The sequence below is a fragment of the Gadus chalcogrammus genome, chromosome 10, assembly GCF_026213295.1.
Source record: "Gadus chalcogrammus isolate NIFS_2021 chromosome 10, NIFS_Gcha_1.0, whole genome shotgun sequence".
Taxonomy (NCBI): Eukaryota; Metazoa; Chordata; class Actinopteri; order Gadiformes; family Gadidae; genus Gadus; species Gadus chalcogrammus.
This window is the reverse complement of record NC_079421.1, coordinates 17,518,038-17,540,339: the sequence shown is the minus strand read 5'-3', so window position 1 is coordinate 17,540,339 and position 22,302 is coordinate 17,518,038. Positions and strand designations below refer to the sequence as shown.

The 22,302-nt window shown below is 42.5% G+C and overlaps 3 protein-coding genes across 5 annotated transcripts; all 3 read right to left on the bottom strand.

Moving 5' to 3' along the window:
- Positions 1-88: 88 nt before the first annotated feature.
- si:rp71-46j2.7 (uncharacterized) lies at positions 89-10,442 on the bottom strand. Of its 2 annotated transcripts, XM_056600475.1 has the most exons (17): positions 10,366-10,442; positions 9,677-10,046; positions 9,141-9,270; positions 8,377-8,590; positions 7,643-7,785; positions 6,991-7,189; positions 6,829-6,884; positions 5,848-6,053; positions 5,636-5,746; positions 4,599-4,724; positions 4,000-4,107; positions 3,724-3,891; positions 2,120-2,744; positions 1,910-1,973; positions 1,632-1,810; positions 1,432-1,520; positions 89-1,265 (listed from the first exon to the last, which is right to left on the bottom strand). In XM_056600475.1, exons 2-17 carry the CDS (start codon positions 9,866-9,868, stop codon positions 1,149-1,151), a joined length of 2,727 nt encoding a protein of 908 aa, XP_056456450.1. In that variant the 5' UTR covers positions 9,869-10,046; positions 10,366-10,442; the 3' UTR covers positions 89-1,148. The 2 variants fall into 2 exon arrangements, with proteins under 2 accessions (XP_056456450.1, XP_056456451.1); XM_056600476.1 differs by lacking the exon at positions 10,366-10,442 and having other exon boundaries at positions 2,120-2,741; positions 9,677-10,344.
- A 2,446-nt stretch (positions 10,443-12,888) lies between these two features.
- Positions 12,889-15,130, bottom strand: slc25a5 (solute carrier family 25 member 5). The gene is made up of 4 exons (XM_056600408.1): positions 14,826-15,130; positions 13,665-14,151; positions 13,378-13,518; positions 12,889-13,279 (listed from the first exon to the last, which is right to left on the bottom strand). Exons 1-4 carry the CDS (start codon positions 14,934-14,936, stop codon positions 13,122-13,124), a joined length of 897 nt encoding a protein of 298 aa, XP_056456383.1. The 5' UTR covers positions 14,937-15,130; the 3' UTR covers positions 12,889-13,121.
- Positions 15,131-15,490: 360 nt separating this feature from the next.
- slc25a43 (solute carrier family 25 member 43) lies at positions 15,491-21,366 on the bottom strand. 2 transcript variants are annotated; one of them, XM_056600407.1, is made up of 5 exons: positions 20,433-20,909; positions 19,743-19,984; positions 19,030-19,202; positions 17,437-17,571; positions 15,491-16,754 (listed from the first exon to the last, which is right to left on the bottom strand). In XM_056600407.1, the coding sequence occupies exons 1-5, from the start codon at positions 20,486-20,488 to the stop codon at positions 16,545-16,547; spliced, it is 816 nt and encodes a 271-aa protein (XP_056456382.1). In that variant the 5' UTR covers positions 20,489-20,909; the 3' UTR covers positions 15,491-16,544. The 2 variants fall into 2 exon arrangements, with proteins under 2 accessions (XP_056456382.1, XP_056456380.1); XM_056600405.1 differs by lacking the exon at positions 20,433-20,909 and adding an exon at positions 20,916-21,366 and having other exon boundaries at positions 15,682-16,754.
- Between the last annotated feature and the right edge of the window lie 936 nt (positions 21,367-22,302).

The window sequence follows — 22,302 nt, the reverse complement described above, 5'->3', positions numbered from 1 at the left end:
CAGCTAACATTCCTTCTGTAACTTGGTCTGGATATGTTATGCTACATTTAAACGTTTTTTAAGAGTTTTGCTAATGGGGTTTAATTTACTTTAGCGTAATACATCTTTTTGTTGATCAAATGGTCATGAATAACAGTAAATTCATACACTTCTGTCAAATAAGGTAAAACAGTCTCATTGTCTATACTGTTACACCTCATTTTCCTTCTGTAACTTGGTTTTGATATGTTATGCTACATTTTAAATTATTAAGAAGGATAAACCCATTTATTCTCCTTCACACGTACACGTACACAAACTCATACACACAAACACATAGAAAGGGCTGACTATAACATTACCTACACCAATTTATTATTACGAGAGGCTCCCTTATGATATAATTAGGTTTACCTTGGATGAAACATCTTTGATGCACTATTCTCCCTCTATTTAATAGAGGAGCAAGGTTGCTGGCATAAGCAAATCATTTACATAATATCAACGTAGAATTTAAATTTTCCTATCATCTAATAAATAAACACAAAGCATACCTGACAATGGTTTGAGTATAACTCCATTGTTTATTTCAATATCGGACATCTTTTTTTAAATTAAAATGGTTAAAAAGGAATGTCAGATATTGTACGATTATTGAGCATTATGAATTCTGGAACCGATGCAACACAAAACAAAGTGACCCAATTCATTAACATTCTCCCCTTTCAAGTGCTTCAATATTTTCAGTGAGATTGTATTTTTGTTAAGGGGTCCCAAGGGGGCCCAAACTCCCGAGTGAAATCCATACAGGTCGGTTTCAAGGACCAACGTTGATTGAACAAAAAAAATTCAACATGTATAAGGCATTTAATTTCTAAATTAAATTAAAATTGATTATTATCCACTAGCCATTTTGGAAATGGCGAGTGAAGGAGACACATATCAATATTTAAAAAATAAATAATAGTATTGTAATCACAATTCTCTGATCTTTTAAAGGCATACGAGGTCAAGTAGAAGAATAAAATAATTCAACCATATGATCAAGCCACAAAAGTAATTGCAGTGAATGGCCTTTTAATAAATACTAGATTGTTCTAAAAAGTCCAACCTAGAGGTAGTCTAAAATGGTACCTGAGGAAAAAAACAACAACTGTATACTTCACAATTCAGTTGATGCGGCTGCTGTTGTTGCTGCTGTGGTTTACTTTCTGCAGATGATTGGCGCTCACATTCAGGGCGTCCTCATGTGGTAAAAACTCTTTCAGCAAAAATGAAAGGAGCATCTGTCAGAAAAATACAGGCAAGAAAGCAGTTGAGATTTCTACATTATCCTCACGTGCGATGTTTGTTTCTTCAAACAGAAGGGCACAACAAATCATAGTGATGAACAAGGCTCGGCTAGGATAAAGGCAGTAACATCACTCAAATTAGTCAGCTTCAGATACTCACATACACCAACTTCTTGTTCTCCTCGCTGTCCTGGAAAAGTCTAAAAACATTCTCCACATCAGTCTTCTTCAAAATGAGGTAGCTTGAAACTGGGTCAAGAACAAAACACAGGAAACACTTGTTGGGTCGTATATCATGAAACTCGTGCCAAAAAGCCACAGTAGTTGTTGTGTCTTCACACAAAGAGAAGGGGGGCATACATTTAGCATTGATGAGTTGATGTGCTCTCTCTTTGGTTTCCTGTTTTTCCTCGGCTGTACGTGGAGTGGTTGGGTGGGTGGCCGCACCTGCTGGCCACTGCTTGTTACGCAAGTTGTCTATGTAAGACGCCATTTGCAATTCTGTTGGGTTCATCTTGGTCAAAAAGGTGTTCACTTTTCTACAAGGGAGACAAAGCATGAATTGAAAGCGATACTTCACTCTAAACACACACTCTACAAGTTAGAATGTGAAAGTATAAAGTGTGAAAGACCCTCACTTCTTAAGGATCGGCATGACAGGCATCAAAATGGCATCAAATATGTTTAAGAGTATCGAGTTGCCTGCAAGATAAAGTAAAAAATAAAATTGGCATTCGTAAGAAGAAAATAATTCAGAAAATGACTTTTCAAGCTCATTATATAATGGAAAATTGCACACGCATCAATCAAGATTTGACCTTTATAAATAAAACACAATCCGAACAAACCCGTGATTTCCTTCAGCAGATCAAAAATGGCTTTGGTGGCTTCCAGGTTCTCCCTGCAGACCGGGGCCCTCTGACCCTGGGGATTGTCCTCCCTGGTCAGAGCACTCTCCTCCCTCCCTTTGGGCCGGAGGAGTCCGCCAGGCAGTCTTAAGGGCAGCCCCACCTTCTTAGTAGACTTAGCATGCGCATGTCTCCACATTAGGAGGACTTCACTATCCTCTGGCAGGGCGACATTGTGTCGCGACCGTTGAGATAGTTCGACCATCTGGACTTCATCGTCGGCCTCTCTCGGGGACAACAGAGATTCTAGCGACCTGGTCAGAGATACTCCCTTTATCATGTTTTTCAGCTGGGCAGTCAGAGGGATAGAGCCGCCTTCCCCTCTGTCTGCATTGTTTGGGTCAGTGTCGTTATGCGGAACAGAGTCTGTTCCGCTGTTCTCTGAATTTTCCTCAAATGCCGTCCCAGGAGGATGGTGTTCAGAGTCGCCAACAGCCCGGACGATGTCATAGGTCATGCCCTTGATCTTCTTTCCGGATCCTTCGCTGGAATATTCGGCATTCAACATGGGGGTTTCTGGTTCCGGGGAGCACCACACCTTTGCATCTACAATTAGGCGATTCTGCTGTATCGAAACAATAATTTGTTTGTGAGTTGATGATGTCGTTAAAACACTCACACACATTCATTGTCACCAATGATGGCGGTACTGTGGTGTTGTTAAAGACATAAGAGACATTTCCAAGGTTCTTTTTGAATAAAGAGGTAAAATACTGCCTTTAATTTAATATAAGATAACTTTATATACTCATCCTTAAATTAAAGTTTTTTTTGTATTAAACTGCCAAATAAATGCTAGTGTCATCAGCATGTTAGAGTTAAAAAACGTGCATATGCTCTTACATTGAATGTACACGCATTCTAAATCAAGCTGATACTGAGCAAATAGTATGTCAATCATATCTTGTGGATTGACGTACAATTGTTGACGCAAATCGAGACTGTTGACGATTATAATTCCATGCAAATTACTTTTTCAAACATGTATGAATAAATATGCAAATACACGTACGCCCTCTCACTTCAAAACACACACAATTCCTCCATGACATCAATCAATGTTTATAAATAATATGCAGCGATTACCATTTGAGCATGAATCTTCACATTCCCGGGAGCAATGGAACTGATTATGCAACGTCGCTAAACGCCTTGTGTGGCGTGACGTCAAGACTGCAGGGTTTGGATTGACCAAGCTGCTGTGTTACGAATGATAACGTGTACTTTTTCCATTCCTGGCACGAATTTCAAGGCCGACAGGTTTAGCTTGTTTTTTTGCAAGTATCACTCTCTAAGCAAGCATCATTCTATGGGATTTTACAAGCGCTTGTGTGCCCCACTGTGTACGTTTGTGTTCCCCACGAGCTGTGTGGGGAGATTAGCACCATCATTTTTTCATTTTTAGCTCCATCTCAAATTGAGGCTAAAGTCAATCAGCCACATTAACATTGCATTTTGAGCCGTTCCTCTGGATTTAGGAATTCGAACATTCTAGGAGGAGAATCGTGACTCTGAATTTTTCCAAACAACAAGGGTGAGGTTACCTCCTCTTCCTCCAACTCCTCTTGTCCAGGAGTCAAAAGGTAGGCCAGACCACTCAGAAGACCCCACACCCCCCCACCATTTTCCTCCTCATTCAGCAGCTTGTCCAGGGGGCACAGGAACTGAAACACTGGCTGGGTGTGGCCTATCTGCTCATCAGAGACCAGTTCCTGGAAGCAAAAAAAACAAAACATTCGCAAATACCAAATACCACAGGGCACATTTCCACTTTGAATGCGGCATGTATGCCTGGATTGCGTCTAACGGGGGAGTTGTACCTGTAGGAAGAGCTCCACGGAAACTCTGACTTCCTCTCGGAGCTCAGCGCTGGCCTCCTGCTGGGCGTTTGGTTCCAGATTCGTGATGGAGGGGAGTCCGGTGGCGTCCTGACAAAAAGTCAATGAGAGAGAGAGAGACTATGATAGGTTGTGAGAGCAATGGTCCCACTATGGTTTCAGATATGGAAGTGCGGGCAAATCGACACAACACAACATGTGAATCCAATTTGACATTGTGGTATATACCCAAATGACGTAAAAGTTATGAAACAAGGCTTGTTTTCTAGAGCCTTGTGGTTCTGCTGGAAATAATGAGCACAGAGACAGAAAGTCATGGTGTTTCCCTACACAAGCAACGCATGTTTATATAAAGACTATAGATTTTAATTGCACCAATCTGTTTATAATTGATTGCGGGCGTAAAACATACATGCCTGAATACATTAACTGAAACGGGACTTTCTTCATCGGAAAACATATATTCAGCATAATGCAGTATGTAGCAGTAATTAATGGAGCATCTGTGAACACATCTGCAAAACATAAATGTAAATGAGTCTTCAGAATTTAAATGATGTGTCCACGAACATGATGCTAACCTGCCATCTGTTGCGGAAATATATGACCTGCAGGTAAGTCTTCCTTATGTCCCAGCTGAGGTTCTCTGGGCTGTCCCTCTCCTCCAGGTGGAGAGTGAAGAACAGCTCTCCTTCTTCCCCGTCCACCTAACACACACACACACACACACACACACACACACACACACACACACACACACACACACACACACACACACACACACACACACACACACACACACACACACACACACACACACACACACACACACACACACACACACGATTAATGCTCTGAGCTTTCTACCACATTGCGAACCAGGCTGTGAACAATGTAAATGAAAAACATTTAGCATGTCTTTATAATTCAGCCATCAATAAGGCTGGCCGTCAAATACTCACATTTTAAGATATTTTATGAGTGCTTAAGCTACCTTAAATGGAAAGAGTCTCTATATGTATATACTGTATGTATTTCTGTCCTTGGATTTCTCGACTTGTGCATCTGTTTTACTTCACCCTTGGTGGGTGTATTGCTGAGGACCCAGCGAAGCGCAGTATCAAGGGTGGAGTTGTTTGGATGAGCTATTCTGGAGTAAGCTGGAAGAAGCAATAAATTACCAAGGCCAAGCAATCGGCCCGTTACAAACCGACACCTTTTGAACAACCAGTATTTATAATGGTGTGAATCATACAATTATTGTATGATAGAACACTTTCTGCCATAAGATTTAATTTGCTTGTTTCTATGAAAATGTCTTCCACAGTGTATCGCAACTTTTTTGGACTGGTCCTCGGGACCTCTGGATGTGTGATAGGGAGTACCTCTATCACATGTTCTACCTATTATGGCACACTGCACTTATGCTCTCTTAAAATGTGCGGTGAGGAGTGACACATAAATAAAGATTATTCTATTCACCCCACACACAGACACACGAAATAGGTGTTCAACCATTAACAAAACTTTAACAAGGACTTTATTTTACAGAGCTGCAACTAGCAGTAAACCAGCAGTTGGGTCATTGTGCACCACACCAAAGAGATTTACCACTCACATTGGGGATGCTCACAGTCCAATGGCCAATGCGCCACATCTCGTATGACAGCTTGAATTCCATCATGTCCTCTTGGACGCTAGCCAGGTAGTGCTCAAGATCGCCCCGCACCTGGTGAAACAGAGCCAACAAAACCGGTCGGGGTTTCTATCTCTGTATCTATCCATCAATACATTTGTTGTGACCGTGTATATAGTGTGCAGGGATCTCACCGGATCAGAGTCTTGACAGCTGCGGATGGAAGCCACTCTGCTACAGCCGTTCCCCTCCAGAGGCGGCGTCCCCTGGTTGGTCATCGCTCTGAAAATGAGCTCCTGCTCAATCTTCTTCATCTTCATCTTCTTCGTCGCCTTCTTCTTTTGTCTCTTGTATTTCACCTTGTCCACAAACTTGACCCATCCTTCTTTGAGCTTTTTGGCTGGGGGTATACAATGGTTTAAAAGACTATTAGTCATTTATTGGCAGGAGATAAACCTGAAAGTGAATACAATTAGGACGACGGTTGTGACGTTCTACTTTATGCTTATCCTTACGATTATTTATTGAGTAAACGATGACACTGTCATTTTTGTTGCAGTACAGCACACATGCTTTTGGTGAGTAAGCATAATTTATTTCCTATTGTAGGATAAGATATGAGCAAAGGTTATCCCAAATGCCTTGCTGCCAAGTGTTGTTTAAGTGAGGAAACAGAAAACCAATACTACCAATATAAAACCAAGTCTAGGCTTTTTTGAGCACAGTTGTCCAACACTTTAATATCGACTTGAAACAGCTCAAGGATACGGATGATGTGACTATGGTTTTCTTACTGCCTGAAATAACAAAATGTTCTGCTGCTAACAACTACTGTCAGTCTGAATGAATGGCAGACTCCTTCTTTCAGTGTTGTACACAAACACACACAATGTGTCCAAAAGCACACTGCAACCACCCTGCTGTTTTTGGTTCACAAAATCCATCCACAATTATTTAAACCGTCACACTAATGTCACATGAAAGTCAACAGTGGAAGTCTAGGCACGTCCATCTGCTGTTCACAAGAAAGACGATACTTGAGGTGGTTTCAGTGAGAACACCACATCCGTTTTGATCCATTGAGGAAATGGGACCAAAGTGTGGTTGACGTTGAGGCAGGACAGAGATTTCCCCAAAGTATTTTAAATGCAGAAGATATACTTGCAGACTCATACATCTCAGTTTCATCTTTTCCTTATGGCTTGAGGAGTTTTCCGAGTTCTCACATGACCTACAAACGACCGCCAGCACAAGATGGGAAAATGCATCACAATGCGGCAATTCAATCCAACCCAAAAACAAGCAAACAAGCGTGTTAAGACCAGACCAATGCTCACACTTCACTGCACTCTTCTTCCTCAGAGCCCTCGCTCTCCTCCTCCTCTTCCTCTCCCTGGGAGGCGGAGGAGGACCTGTCACCGTCGGACCCCCGCAGCTCCTCCGCAGAGCTTTTGGGAGAGGCTTTGTCGAGCTGACCGACCACCATCTGGTTCAGGTGGTCCGGGTTCGACAGCCACGTCACCAGCAGCTCCAAACCTGGGGGACAGAAAATATTCAAATTCCATCGTTGTATAGGGAATTTATTAAGGAACTACCATTAAATGCCAGACATTCCCTCCATATACATAGTGGGATCCAGAGCAACTGTGAAACTGTCAAATTTGACTTGACACTGTGTGTGCGTGTGTGTGTGCTGTCAAACAGGTTGCCGCATGCGGAAGAAAAACACACGTCCCGAGGGGCCATGCAAAGGCCTATTCAAAACACAAACTGAGCAATGAAAATAGCTAAATTGGTTTGGAATAGAAATAATGACACCATGTCATCAACAACAAAAGACATAATGCCAATCCTGCTTTTGGACTGAAACAGACCATGAGGGATTACGCCTCCCCCTTTCCCGCTACATGCAGTGATACAGGGTTATTATGGATGTATTCTCATATAGAAGAAGTAATTTGTGTGCATGCGCATGTTCCACTTGCTCACCCTTTAAGGCCACAATCTCATTAAGGGCACAGCGATTCATATCCAGCCCACACAGAGACTCAGGGAACAGATTACGGACCAGGGCCTCGGAGAACACCCTCAGGACAGCCATTTCCTCTGCTCTGGAGCCGAACATGGGATCCCTGGGGACGAGACGCAGAGTTTGTAATTAACCGATTTTAAATCGTACACTAACAAAATACACTTTGATTTAAAATCGATCGTTGACAAGGGAAACGCACAACGTTGAATTTCTGTAAATAATAATAGTTCAGTGTCAGGTCTTTACACACAATAGTATACAATACTAGGGAGTAGAAACACAGTGGTGTGGTTTTCAACCAAAAATGTAGGATGAGCAAAGACCAGACAGGCTCAGGCAGGCCTAGCAAAGTTGCCTGGCCAATGGGCCAAAGCTCACATCGGCTTGTGTGAATGTTCTTCTGTGTAGAAGAGAGAATCTTTGAGTTGGATTTTCTAATGGTTGCAGCACTGTTTTGATGACACAGGTGAAATTCCTCTAGTAAGTCTTCCCATAAAACACCTCAGGTTAAAAGACACACTGCAAGGAAACAAAGAATGTCAATGATTCACCGGTGACATAAAATCTGCCATAACAGACCACACAGCAAACCACTGACAAACCAGATGACTTAATGCCTTGTGCGTGCGTACGACTATTTAGAACTTGGTAGGGGATTCCATAGAAGCAGCGACAGGAATAAGAACTTCACCTTTCCGCCTGCTTCGCGTTATGGAAGTGCTGGGTCAGGATCCGGACGGAGCCCACCACAGCCTCGCACAGGTCAAAGTCCCGGGCCCTGCTGATGACCTGGTCCACCACCAGGTCAAACTCCCTGCCCAGAGCCTGATGAAGGGGCTGGCACTCAGGGGGCTCTGGGACGCAGTACCACGGGAGGATTAACTGTCTGTAAGCACACTCAAACACTGGGGGGGGGGGGGGGGGGGGACACACACAGGCACATGAAGAGACATGACCACACAAACATGCATAATGCAACCAAACAAAACACACACGTATGCAAACACACACGCACACACGATTATTTAAGTACAGTCATGTGTATATTGATTTGTTTTTAATATGCACTTATTCTGTGTGCAACTTTAAAGCCAATAGTAAACTAGCCTCCGTTGCTTCTGAACTCAACGCATTTGTGTAGCAGTAGACAACTGTTGTGGTTTGCTTTCACAGCATTTAAAAGTGTTCTATAATGACTTCCACACAGCTTTCACTTCCACCTTGTAACATGAGCTCTCCAGAGCATAATGCTTTTGGCAAAGTTATGTGTGAACACTGTCATCTGTACACACACCGTTTGGTTGATAACAAAATGGAAACTGTCTGACTATATGAGCTCTATAGGACATTCGAATGCTTTCCTTCAAACTCATGTTACAGAACTCTGAAGGAAAAAGATGTCAAAGTACATTTACATTATAGTGTTAAATTCCAGCGATAAAATGCAAGTCCTACCATGCCTCAGCGACCTTTTGACGTTGGGATAATGCAGCTGAAACGAAAGGTCCTCCTGTTGATTAACTTGTGGGCTATTCCCTCCATCATAGATAGCGAAACCAAAACATGTTGCATCTGCTACGTTTCCCTAAAAAAAACAAGAAGGGAAACATGTTAAGTTCAAAAAACCATTAGGCCTTCATGTGAAAATGATAATGGTATCCGTTGTTGACATAAAGGTAATTCACCGAGGGCTTTGGCTGCATTCCAATCTTTGAACGATTTTTAAGAGTTGTCAGAACGTCCGAAATCACTTTACCCACAATAAACGATAGATAAATCAAGGGTAGCCCTAGTGCATTTGGTTAATGAACTTGGTGCATCTTGCGGCACACTGCCGCAATGTTCAACTCAATGCTTGGGTACCTCATCGAGCTAAACAGGCTCCTTTGTATTTTATAACGATACAACATTTCCTCATGGTTGACAAGGCATATTCTTGCAGCTGCAGATCATCGCAAGAGTTAATCTTTGTGTGCGAAAATATACATTACCCGATGATCGTCATCCTGGGCTGCTTCGTCTGTTTGTGTGCCGCTCTCCTGGCCCATGTTTCTCAATATCGGCGGGGTAGAGACGTAACAACACAGGACACACAACACGAACTGAGTCGCTATTTGACCGTACTCTGAAAAGTACCATAGTGAGCCCATAATCATGGCGATCCATAACCGCCATGGGTACATCTTTCTTATTTTTCACCCACGAAGAAGTTCCCGTGGTATTGCTTTTAGTTTCGACGTATAGGTTTAGTCCTATCACTTGCTCCTCTGGTTATGCACATCTTCAGTGCTGATACAATCCCGTTTTTCTTGAGGCGTGAGCTGCAGGCTACTCGGAGCAGAAGTGATGAACCAGCAGCCCCTACGTATTGGAAGCAGATGCGTGATTTGGAGTCAGGGGGTTAATGTAATGCCATCTACAGGTTAAAAAGAGTCCAACTTGTTCGAGATAGGGGTCTGGGCGTGGACTAGTGTACTAACACAAAAACAACAGGAGGATTTATTTGCCTTCGATTGGAGAATACTACGGTTTTCTCTTTCTTTTTTCTTGTTGGAGTTGCGATGCATTGTTGCAGATGTAAAAGGGGTTTATTGAAGTGTGGGCGATGCTATTTGAAGGTGATTCACGTGGTTTCGGTCTCTAATCGCCGAATCAATTCATTTGCATTTGGCCAACATACCTGACTTTCTTGCTGCCATGCGGAATTCATAGGTTTCAAACAATAGATAATACATGGACCTCTGTATCTACCACCTGAGGTCGCTGGTGGACAAAAAGAGGTCAGGTGAAAATGTTGTAAGTTACATGCCTTTATTATTAGGACAAAGTATGTATGCATACATATATATATATATATATATATATATATATATATATTAGGCTTGAATACTCATTCGAAGTTTATTCTCTTAATTTAATTCAAAACTATTCAGGAAGATATGTTTGTGACAATGTTTTTCTCACCTCGATGTCTTGGTGGCCCAACAGTGAATGAGTATACTTTCAGAAGAAAGTTGCTTATCAGTCTCCATAATAATGAATGTATGTTGGACATGCAGCACCAATCCCCAAATCAAGCACGATATCATAGGATTTTGTGTGGGTAAGATTGATCTTTCGTTTTCGAACCTCTATTATATTAACCAAGGGCCACACACATATAATTTCCTGTGCCATCAACGTTATCTTTTCCACGACCCACATTATGAGCGGATCCTATGAAGACAGAGATATATAGCCTAACGGCAAGTTTAAAGAGAGCGCTTTGATCCTTAATAAAAAATATAATGTCCAACCTTGATTCTTCTTGATATCTAAAATCATATTCACTCACCAATGCTACTTTAAACCCTTGTTAGTAGCCTTTAGTGATGGGTTACGGTGAGTGGTACATATTATACACATTGCTATATTTTATATGCACATACATATCCTTAATAGTAAATAATAAGTTGCTTTGATCAGAACACTTCCAAATTTAAAAATATTAGTCATGCCGCAGGGACCTCTATATTGTTGGGCCCTACACTTCTTCTGGCACTTCTGGTCGCCTCTTGGTTGTCTACTGTCCTCAAACTCATTCTGTGTGCCTAACACCACTGATGAACAGAACATTAATGGCACTGATCCCTGTTCCTTCTGACAAATCCTTCTTGTGCCCATTCTTGTAACCCGGTTGTTAGCCGGCAGCTCCGTGTGTGTGTGTGTGTGTGTGTGTGTGTGTGTGTGTGTGTGTGTGTGTGTGTGTGTGTGTGTGTGCAATGCATGGGTGTTGGAGTGTCTGTGTGTGTGTTTGGGGGCTCTCAGTGGTAATTGAAGGATTACCACCATGGACCCGCCTTGCTGGTTTAGGCCTACTGATATGCAAATATGAGAATTTTGTGTGCCAAAGCTGCCATGACAATCTAACAGAATTAGTAGACCATTACAATTTGAATCATTTGTGTGTAAAAATGTAGGTTTGCCAAGGCAATAATCCAGTCTGTCAGTGTTCAGTGTCAGAGAATAGTAGCTCAGGTCAGACACTTTCAGTGTCTGATTTATATTGTGCAGTCAATTCAACAGTGTAGATGGGGAATTTAATGCTGTCCACGTATGCAGACATTGACATCCCATCCATCATTTATCCAAAGCAAGTTTGTGGAACCCCGAGATAGACAATAATGGAACAAAAGTAATTTCCTTACAATCTCTATGCTCTGCCAGAAGGGCACAATACACATGAAACAATACTTTAGTACTCATGTAAGCTTGTTCCTTTAAGCATCAGTTTGGTGTTGCACTCTTGTCATTCTACAGCACGTGTACATGACAGTTAATGGAGTCAATATAGCTCTAAATAATCTAGTAGCCCCATGACCATCGTATCAAGGGACCAAATGCAGCCAGTGACAACATTGCCTGCAAGCTAGTCCTGGCAAGTTGCTCAGTACATGCCTTCTGTGTAGACATTTGGGCAAAAAGCCAATGTCGCCTCACAGCTGGTGTGAAAGCTCCAAAAATCTGTGAAGGCATTCTGGTGTATAGTCGTTGCTTTCACAAACCCAGTCCTCACCACAAACAGCATGTTAAAGCCATCACTGTAGTCACCCTCCGTTGTAGAGTCAATTTATGTCTATAGCCAAATAATCCAACCTCAAGTGTCCGTAGTAAGACCCACCGACCACCTTACTGGTACTACATGGACAGTAGTTCTACAATGGCTGTCGTTTTAGTTATAGTCATGCTTGTGCCTCTCCCAAAGCAGGCATGTCCAATTAGCAGAGAGACTCCACCAGCTCAAGGTTAAAGTGTTAGTCACACCAGTCAGAGGCAGAGAAAAGGCGTGATGATGGGAGACTAAAGTCAATTTAGAAAGAGGAAGTAATCCACCCTGGCACAGGTAATCACTGCTCCTTCCAGTAACCCATGCAGAGCCAGGACATTCAATGCAGTGAAAACCAGGACGACTTGCATCTGCCATATGCAAAAAGAACTTTGAAATATCAAATTGCAGCTCAAACCCTTCAGCTGGCTTTGGTTAAAGGCCAATCACAGCCCATGAGATTGACCCTGTGTAGCAACGATCGAGTTTCACTCAGCATGATGTGATAGCTTCCAAGTAAAGCTGTAGCCAGGGGAGGCTACATCTTGTAAATATACGACTATACATTAAATGCCCGACAAGAGAAAAAGCTGCAACGAAATAAACATGGGAATGACGTTTAAATTAGAAGGTTGTCTTTATTTTTACATTCCTTTGGTGAAGGATTAACATTCAGGTGGTCGGAAACAAACAAACGTGGCCAACAAAGTAGTGCATAATAGACTCCCCGCTACAACTAGTAAGAACATACTAGCTGGTCCCTATAAATACAGTGGTATTTCAGTTCTTTCAAATGTACAAGATATGTTACAGTCGTCACAACAGAAACCGTGGACACGAACGGCGACGACTTATAGGACTTTCTTCAGCTCGTCGTACAGAACCAGCACGAAAGCACCACCCATGCCTCGGAGAACGTTGGACCACGCCCCCTTGAAGAAGGCCTTGCCGCCCTCATCACGTGCAATCTTCGTCCAGCAGTTCATGGTGCCGGAGTACATGATGTCAGCTGAGGAAGAATGGGAAATTTGAAACAAAACATTTGATAAACATTTTCATTAATTGAACGTTTAAATGTAACCATTAAAAAAATTAAATGGCGGCTACCTCCTTTGCGGCCGGACTGCATCATCATGCGTCTACGGACGGTATCGAAGGGGTAGGACACGAAACCGGCCACGGCGGTCACTGACTGGGCGATGGCCCAGCTCACGTAGATGGGTGTGTTCTTGGGATCGGGAAGCATGCCTGCGGAAGAGAAAGTATCAAAAAGAACAGTGAACAACAATGCATCCACAATTATTGGCAGTTGGCCAACGTATACAAATTCAGGCGTAAGACGACCATGACGCTAGGGCTAGGCCTAGGGCTGGCAGCACAAGCTGAGGACTCACCCTTGGCCGTGTCATAGACACCAAAGTAGGCAGCCCTGTAGATGATGATACCCTGGACGGAGACGCTGAAGCCCTGGTACAGACCCCTGATACCGTCAGACTTGGAGATCTTCACCAGACAGTCTCCCAGGCCTTTGAACTCTCGACCGGCCCCGGCCCGGCCCACGTCAGCGGCAAGGCGTGTCCTGGCGAAGTCGAGGGGGTAGACGAAACACAGCGACGTGGCTCCGGCGGCGCCGCCCGACGCTAGGTTACCAGCAAAGTAGCGCCAGAACTGCTTGTGCTTGTCCACGCCGTCCAGGAACACGTTCTTGTACTTGTCCTTGAAGGCGAAGTTGAGGGCCTGGGTGGGGAAGTATCTGATGACGTTGGCCAGGTTACCTCTCCAGAAGGCCAGGAAGCCCTGCTCCTTGGGGATCCTCCTGACGCAGTCCATGATGCCCTTGTACTGCTGGTCAGCCGTGATCTGTTGGCTGGCATGTTGGACCTGTGGAGCAAGACGGAAGATTAATTTCTAATGCACAATACGGTTGAACTAATGAACAATACCTTTCAGGAACTGCTTCAATACTGCTGAACAAATGCACAATACTTCTGCTGAATTGTGGTTGCACAATTTAAAAAAACTTCCCAAGTGGGCGCATGACTGCTGGTAACACAACACCAGACTTTTAAAATCGTCCTAGTGCGGTCTGACACCTTAATGTCATTCCAACGAGCCGCCCTCTACGATATCCATTCAACAACTATGCCCCACCTCCCACTCGTGACTGAAGGCCCAGTGCAATGGAAAGTGTTGGCTCAGGCTCAGTTCTAGACTACCCTTGCGCGACCTTGATAACATATGTGCAACTCTGTTATTCATTCAAATGTAATAAATAACGCAGTGACTGCATGTCCTGAACTATTGGACCTTTGGTTGGCTATGTGGCATATTACGCAGGAGGTGTCACTTCATTTATCAAACAGCCGAACCATTTTTTCCTCGTTTGGATCCCAACTTATAGACATAAGCAGAAGTCCTAATCAGAGCCCGAATCTGTCAGCAATATCTGTGCAACATATGAAAGACATTCAAAACGATTCAAAACATATCAAAGCTAAACTAGACAGAGGTAAATTGCAAAGAATGGGGACAAAGTAATTTGTTTTTGCACGCACCTGGAGCAGAAGTTTCACTCTTTCGATGGGGGCAACAGCTGTTTTGGATATGGCAGCGCTAATGCCACCAGCCAAGAAGTCCTTAGCGAAAGAAATAGCTTGATCACCCATCTTCAGTTGTTTTAAGGTACCTTCCCCTTCACTCGCAGGACCGGTTGAGGTTTGCCGGTTGAGTTAAAATGACCTAGAGACAATCGGGGGAAGGGGCTTAAGAAGGCTGTTCGCGGGACATAGCGTCAACTTGGTCTCTGTGTTTCATTGGTGGTCCTGCGTTCAAGGGGGCGGGAATCAAAAGCGGCTTTAGATTTACATGTGCCCCCTCCCCTCATTCCCAAATAAGTTTGAATAATGTTCTCTACAATCCAACTAACGTACTTTTTTGATAACATTTAATTCAGGCCAATAACCTCTAGCCAGATTAATCATTCCTAACATCACGTGTAGTTTTGGGGGTTAACTCAAGGTCATGCCAAATAAAGGTCATCATGAACCAGCTGAAGAGAGGTCACTCCATCAGTTAATGACCCCATTTCCTGTTCACCCAGTGGGCAAATACGTTATGAGTCTATATGCAAAGTTGTCAACACAGCTTGTTGTAAATCACAAAAAAGTGATACAACTTGGGTATTTTCATTTTTAAAACAAGCTTTCAGGTCAATGTGTAATGTGTATGAGTTTGAAACGAGAGAAGAAAAGAACAAACAGGGATTATGTTACTTTTGGCCCTAGAGGGCAACCAGGGAGGGTGAATATTGTGTGGATGGTGGTGGGGGTGATGTCGTGCGTGTGTGTGTGTGTTCACTTCCTCCATTACCTTTGACACAGTGATAGTAAGACCCTGGCATAAAACGATCTCCATAAAAAAATATAGAAACAAAGACAATGCAGGGGATTTACATGATTTTAAATAAGTTTTAAAATGACAAATGATGAAAATAAACAGACATTCTTCAACAACAAAAATTATTGCTCAAATACAATTATTCATATTCTCTCTACCACCCAGGCAGGACTCTTTGTTTGCAGTAAAATTGATCGTTGAAACATCTTGATCAGTAAAATCTTTTTTTAACTGATAAACCGCTTTCTTTACTATGGCACATCTAGTTCTCCATAGCAAACATTTTAAAATCAGCCCCACAAAAAAACTGAATGAAAATTGAAAACTTTCAAGGAAGGCACATAATGGACATTATTCAGCTAGTAGCCATCTTTGTTCCCTCTTGATTATTGCAACTAGTTCTGAGAAAAACAAACATGGCTGCTAGGTGAATAAGCCCCATGTCCAGTTAACTGTCTCCATCATTAAACCACACTCCTATGGAAACACATTGCGGTTTTCCAAGACTTAATTTTCCTATGCAAATAACAAATACATACATGATAACAAATACATACATGATGCCAGTCCCTTGAGGACTAATATTAAAACAGCAGCATGGGCAATAATCAAACTGGAAATACTGAGGAATAAGAAGGAGAGGGTAACAATAATAACACTGTCAGATAATCCATAGGGCTGTGTTTGTCGAGGTATCTCTTTGAAGGAATAGAAGTCCAGAAATGTGAGGAGAACAGAACAAAAAAAGATACACATAGAAAAAAATCTACGGTAAGGAAATGAATATGCGACTCATCTTGCCAAGTCCTTGTCTTATCCCCGAGGTCATTGTGAGCCGCATTCATTATCTATTGCACAGAGAGTCGCACCGCCCCTCTTCACCAGCGATTCTTAAAGGAGTCCTGCGACCTGAAGTTCCTGTTCTTCAAATAGCGCTTCACCTCTTGTAGCTCGTAAGGCCCCAGGCTCTGGTCAACGCCTGGGGCCAACGTGTAACTCAGGGGGGAGACAATGTACCCGTTGCGGTAAAGGCACACCTGCTTGCACGTCTCAAAGCAAGTGTAAAGGAGGCCAAAGTAAGGGACGATCTGTAGAAGAAGGAGAAATGGAATCAAAATCAACATGCAAATGGTGTCTCTGCACTTTTGAGTGACCTGGCGTCATGACATGGACACACACACACACACACACACACACACACACACACACACACACACACACACACACACACACACACACACACACACACACACACACACACACACACACACACACACACACACACAATCATAGAAAACACTCTTTTCTCATGATGAAGAGAGGGCCTTCCACTCGCTTACACTCCACTGCCATCACCAAATGACATTTGAAGTTGAAATTTGAGACAGGGGCATACTGTTCCATGGTTTGTTCACCTAGCTCATTATATCCGTGCTGCTGAACTACGCTGAGGACATCGTGGGCCAAGACCCTGCCTCTTTTTCTGTTACGTCTGGTACATGCGTAGTACGGTAATGAAACACACTGATCGTCTTTCAAAGACAGGCATAAAGTTGATGTAGTAGTAGTGTGGCTGGCTTGCGAAACAGACACTTTTGGCATGGCAAATCCCATACTTTCTATTCCAGCCCGGCAAGATCGCTACAGGAAGAAGCCAACAAACCCAGTAACTGATGTGATTTAAGAAATAATGGTCTCTATGCTCTGGGATCACGCTAGACAATCTGTGTGTGAATGGTCCCTTGGGTCTGTAATATAGATCGTCCTCACCTTGACAGTATTAGCAGTGAAGCCACTCCAGAGGGAGAAGACGCCCTTGTTTCTGATCATCTGCCGGAAACAGTCCAGAATTCCAGTAAAGTGCACATCAGCGCCCCCTAGATGTGGAAGGTGGGAACTCTGGGCCTGAGAAAGGAACCACAGTGCATGCATGAGTTGGGCGTTTGAGATGAATCATATGCAGCAAAGGCAGGAATTAGTAAATGAACGGGGGTGAAAATCAGGCTACTACTATTATCATGCTATACAATGTCAAGTGGGGAAAAGATAATTAAATTGCTATACATCAACTTTTTCAACTGAATAACATCGTAACTTAAAGCTCCAAACCTGGATGAGAGGTAACCACTCTCAAATATATATATATTTTTTTAATTATATACACATTACTCACACAATTAGATTATATAAATAATCTGATTGGGGGAGGAACAACAGGAACCTACATTTCAAAAGGGATAAAAGCTATGCTAGCATGTTTACCAAGACCAATATTGCATGGATTTCGGAAACTTTTGTTAAACTACTTCCACCGATTTAAAAAGGAACCTGCCGAGGTTATAAAATTCTTCTTGTGGCCAACATTCACGATGCAATACCCAATTAGCAACCACCTTTTCTCTGGCTCAGGAGGATGTACCCGTCGGTCTAGAGAATGGCAGATAAGACACTTTCAGTGTGATAGAGCTAGATTGCTCTCCAAGAACCCAGTGGAACAAGTCCCACCTGTACTGCTCTACAGAATCCATCATCCAGATGGATTTGACAATCAGTGTTTTGCCGTGTGAAGCGACATGGATGAGGATGTGCGTGCGTGTGAGCAGGAGGGTGTGAAGGTGTTTGTTCGCTCTCCGCTTCAAGGCAGTTTGTTTCTGCCATTTGTTGGCTGGATAGATAGATAACATAATTTATACTCGGTGACCTTGTCGTTCAAACAAATCGTATGAAATAAATGTTTAACTTTCCTCATCCTCCTCTAATGAAATCTTCAAACAGTCAAAACAATGACATATGTAAAACCTTGTTCTAATACTAAAAAGTCAACTTGAATGAACTTGGAACCCGTTACTCTCACTGTGCCTTTCAAAGTGATAGTGACCGCGACTATGTTTAGAGAGGTTATGTACAGCGTCTGCATTCACATCACATTCTCAGCTGCTGTATGACCGCGTGGTGCCTTATTATAGACCAATGTAGTACTCTGTCCTTTGCCGAGCTATTGTTCAGCATGCATCCTTTCTTGCAGAATTCAGTCCCCTACTTGTGAAACTACATATGTTGTTTTTGGGATCCTGAACCAAATAGGGCGGAATATACTTAACTATGTATTTTAATCACAGTTACCAGTAAACTTTATTTAATCTCTCTTATCATGACAGTATGTTTATTACAGACATGACACTGGGACATTCTGAAGGGAAAACTTGCCTGACATATTTCTGACAACATCCCTCATGCTGGTTTAAACCTTGAATGACCAAAAAAAGGCAAATTGAATTGCAATGCAAAAACTGCCCCCTGGTGGACATAATTTAACTCAACAATGTCTGACATCTAAGCATTAGCGATCCACTCCTACTTTACCTGCATCTTCCTCTTGACCGTGTCAAAGGGATAGGACAGGCTCTGAGCCACTCCAGCAGCCAGACAGCCATTGATGAAGTTCTGCAGGGAGTTGAAGCGGAAGGGGGGCTCCTGCCAGAGTTTGTCCAGGTTTGCGTACACCGCGAAGCAGCCGATGGAAAAGGGAAAGGCACCTGCATAAGAGCAAAGGAGTTGGTTAGAAAGGTCATCCATGCTCATTAATAGTAACAGATTCCGAAAGGTTTTTATTCCATGACAAATCTGACTAGTTGGGCACATTTAGATGATGATTCAGTCTGTAGCCTCTACTTATTATATTCTCATGAATACGTTGATTATGTCATGTTGTGAACAACAATTTAAAAGAATCAGCAACAATAAACTCTGCTGTTTAGTTTGAAAGTGAGGATGAGCTTTTCTGAAGTTCTGCAGTATAATAGATGAATAAATACAATAATATTAGGTTTCTGTTATGTGCTGTATAGATGGACAATTTCTGAAAATATGTTGTATAGAACTTGAATGAATGGGCCTTGAATTTGTTCAGCCTCAAATATTACAAAAGGGCTGTTGATCGCTGCCATGATAACTATTCAACAACCAGTGCTCAAACGGGCAACGTCATTAAGACTAAAACCTGCCCTGCATGCATTGTAGCGTGCATTTTAATAACTTATATTTCACATCAATACTGGAGGAGATGCATTATGTACCCAGTACTGTTAGCGAGAAGCCCCTATAGAGGGCCAGAAGTCCTTCGCTCCTGTAGACGGAGCCCAGGGTGTTCAGGACTCCTGTGTACGTGGGCTCTCTGCAGTTCTGCACTATCAGTCGGGTCTCTGCCACCTCCAGAGGGTAGGTAGCCAGTGCTGCTGCAATGCCGGCGATTCCTCCAGCAAATATGGCCCTCCACTGGGAGACGTAGCCCATCTCGTCCATGTGAAGGTGGACTATCCTGGAGACAGAAGCAGCCCAGGAGGAAATCAGTAGGGAAGAGGGAAGATAATGCTCAGGCTTGTCCATGTAAAATATATATTCTCAGCCTGATAAATATTAAAACCTTGTTCAGCTTGACTGCCTGTCAAGAGATATCTTACTATTCTTAACATTTGTAGTATTCATAGGGAATATTATCCTTGACAAAGTTGTAATAACTTCATTTTGTAGGATTATTTCCTATTCTATCGTAAAAAGCAACAAAAAAATATATATTTAAAAGTAGTAAAAATAAACAGAGAAAGTAATCTCTGTGTATGAACGAAGAATCCACTATATTTTTCAACCAATCACGGCACTTCCTTCCTGGAACATTTTGTACAGCAGGTACATTTCCTCGTGTTGGTGGTTGGGACAATACCAACATGAAGGCACTGCAGCGTTACGCTCAGCCCACAACAACTTACATTGTTTTCCGATCATAAATATCGTAACGCTTGAACCTATGATTAGCTGCTCTCATGATTTAGAAACCAGTTGTTTCGCCCGGTTTCGCTCTTTAGTGACCCCGAGACGGGTGTCTGATGACGCCATAACATCGACTGAGGGAACATAGCGATTTGATTGGATAATAAGAGAGGGTGTGCCTTGGTTGAAATGGAGGATGTGTTAAACTGGGTAAAGCTTAATAGCTTGTGGTAACAATCGAATAAAGTCGATAGTAATAGGTTGTCTATGTGTCTTAACAACCTATATAAACTCTAACACATAGATACATACATTTTTAATAAAACTGGCCATGTATCCCTGTATTCATGCTTGGTTTAGCCAAAAGAAGTTGGTGTTTACGTTAGCAACAATGCTAGCCTTTGTACCCTAAACCACCGCTGATTAGGTAAGGAAACGCCACAGTCTAATCAAGAAGGTTATCTATTAATTAAATCACTTACTTTTTGTACGCTGCCAGGTGAATTGCGCTGTAAGGGAACAACCGAAGACAGGAAACGAGGTTTCCTTTCCAAAACCCTCGAAGTCCTTCGTTTTTGTAGATGAGATGAAAACTTTGCCAGAAACCTCTCTTGCAATGGAAGGTGCCAACTTGACTTTTGATTTTTATAACTTCCAAAGGAGACGTGACCGTTTTACTAAGAATACCTGCAAAACCGACACACGAAAAGCTTTGCGAACTTGTCAGTCTATCGTCCTTTCTAATTGTTGCCATTTTAAATCGGGCAGAATAGTCACCAAACGACTTTAACTATAATAAGGGAGCCATGAGAATAAGTTGTTTACCTGAACTACTAGGCCTAAAGATAGACTAGGAAAGTATCCTTCTTCCTCCTGCCAGCGGTGTTGTGTTTGTGAGTTACGTCACACTAGTCAAAGGGTTGGTTATTCACTGTAAAACCATCAGGGGGTGCTATTTCGCCTTCAACTTGTTCAGAGTGAGACAGAACGATAGATGGCGCTAGGCTCAAACTTTTTGCTTTCGAATGACTAAAAGGGAATGACACGCCACTTAGGGGGGTCGGTAATCGCTCAATAAAAAGATCAGTCTTTCATTTACAGCTGGACTTACAGTGGTACGATCACTGAAAACCTTTGTCTTTTATAATAAAAACTTTTTTTTTATTAATCACAGCATTTCCATCATTATTAATGACAGAAATTATTGTTTCCTCAAAAGCATTGAAACTGTCATTTTAATAACTACAACTGCTATAATATTACAATGATCAAAGTACTGTAGGCCTCCCTGTTAACATCGACCAAGTTATGGCCCATTGATACAATGCTAATTAAATAATTATGCCTTTAATTCACAATTAGAGTTATATTTTCATCCCTGTCGTGACTCATGTTTACCACTTTTTGTTTACATCCTGCAGAGAGAACCCCCTGATTTTTCTATCTCTCTCTCTCTCTCTCTCTCTTGAGTGGGGCTTGCGGAGTAGAAGTAATCAGTCTTCCTTTCATTCCTCTCAATGCAGTCATCTCTTAATGGAAGTAATAATGATAATGCACTGTACAGACAGGTCGTTAAGATGGCACTTTCCCAGAGAGCTAAATGTTTTCTTAACTGAAAGGTCATGGAGGTAAAGTCGTTATGACTGAAATAGATGAGGTCCGCTTCAAATCTGTTCTGGAACCAATTGTACATTAATTTAATGTGTCTGCTGTCCTGTGAGCTCACTGTGTAGAAATTAGCTCAGAGAATAGAGCCGACTTACAGAAGCACATGGATTCAGAACTGGAATCCGAAGCCTGAAGAATGTCACAGTTTAAACTAGGCTTTTCTTTGCACCCAAGAGCAATAAAAGTCTCGGGGCTTCCTTT

Bases quoted from the DNA above. Each gene is read 5' to 3' on its own strand.
- si:rp71-46j2.7 (XM_056600475.1), bottom strand. From the start codon at position 9,868: ATGTACCCATGGCGGTTATGGATCGCCATGATTATGGGCTCACTATGG. The intron at 7,190-7,642 runs GTGAGCAAGTGG...TCTGTCCCCCAG, and splicing joins TGAGATTGTGGCCTTAAAGG to GTTTGGAGCTGCTGGTGACG. The intron at 3,892-3,999 runs GTACAACTCCCC...TTTTGCTTCCAG, and splicing joins CCGTGGAGCTCTTCCTACAG to GAACTGGTCTCTGATGAGCA.
- slc25a5 (XM_056600408.1), bottom strand. From the start codon at position 14,936: ATGGGTGATCAAGCTATTTCTTTCGCTAAGGACTTCTTGGCTGGTGGC. The intron at 14,152-14,825 runs GTGCGTGCAAAA...CTTGCTCCACAG, and splicing joins GAGTGAAACTTCTGCTCCAG to GTCCAACATGCCAGCCAACA. The intron at 13,280-13,377 runs GTAGCCGCCATT...ATTCTTCCTCAG, and splicing joins GCAGTCCGGCCGCAAAGGAG to CTGACATCATGTACTCCGGC.
- slc25a43 (XM_056600405.1), bottom strand. From the start codon at position 21,187: ATGGCAACAATTAGAAAGGACGATAGACTGACAAGTTCGCAAAGCTTT. The intron at 19,203-19,742 runs GTACATAATGCA...GCTCTTATGCAG, and splicing joins CTTCTCGCTAACAGTACTGG to GTGCCTTTCCCTTTTCCATC. The intron at 16,755-17,436 runs GTGAGGACGATC...CTTCTTCTACAG, and splicing joins TCACTGCTAATACTGTCAAG to ATCGTCCCTTACTTTGGCCT.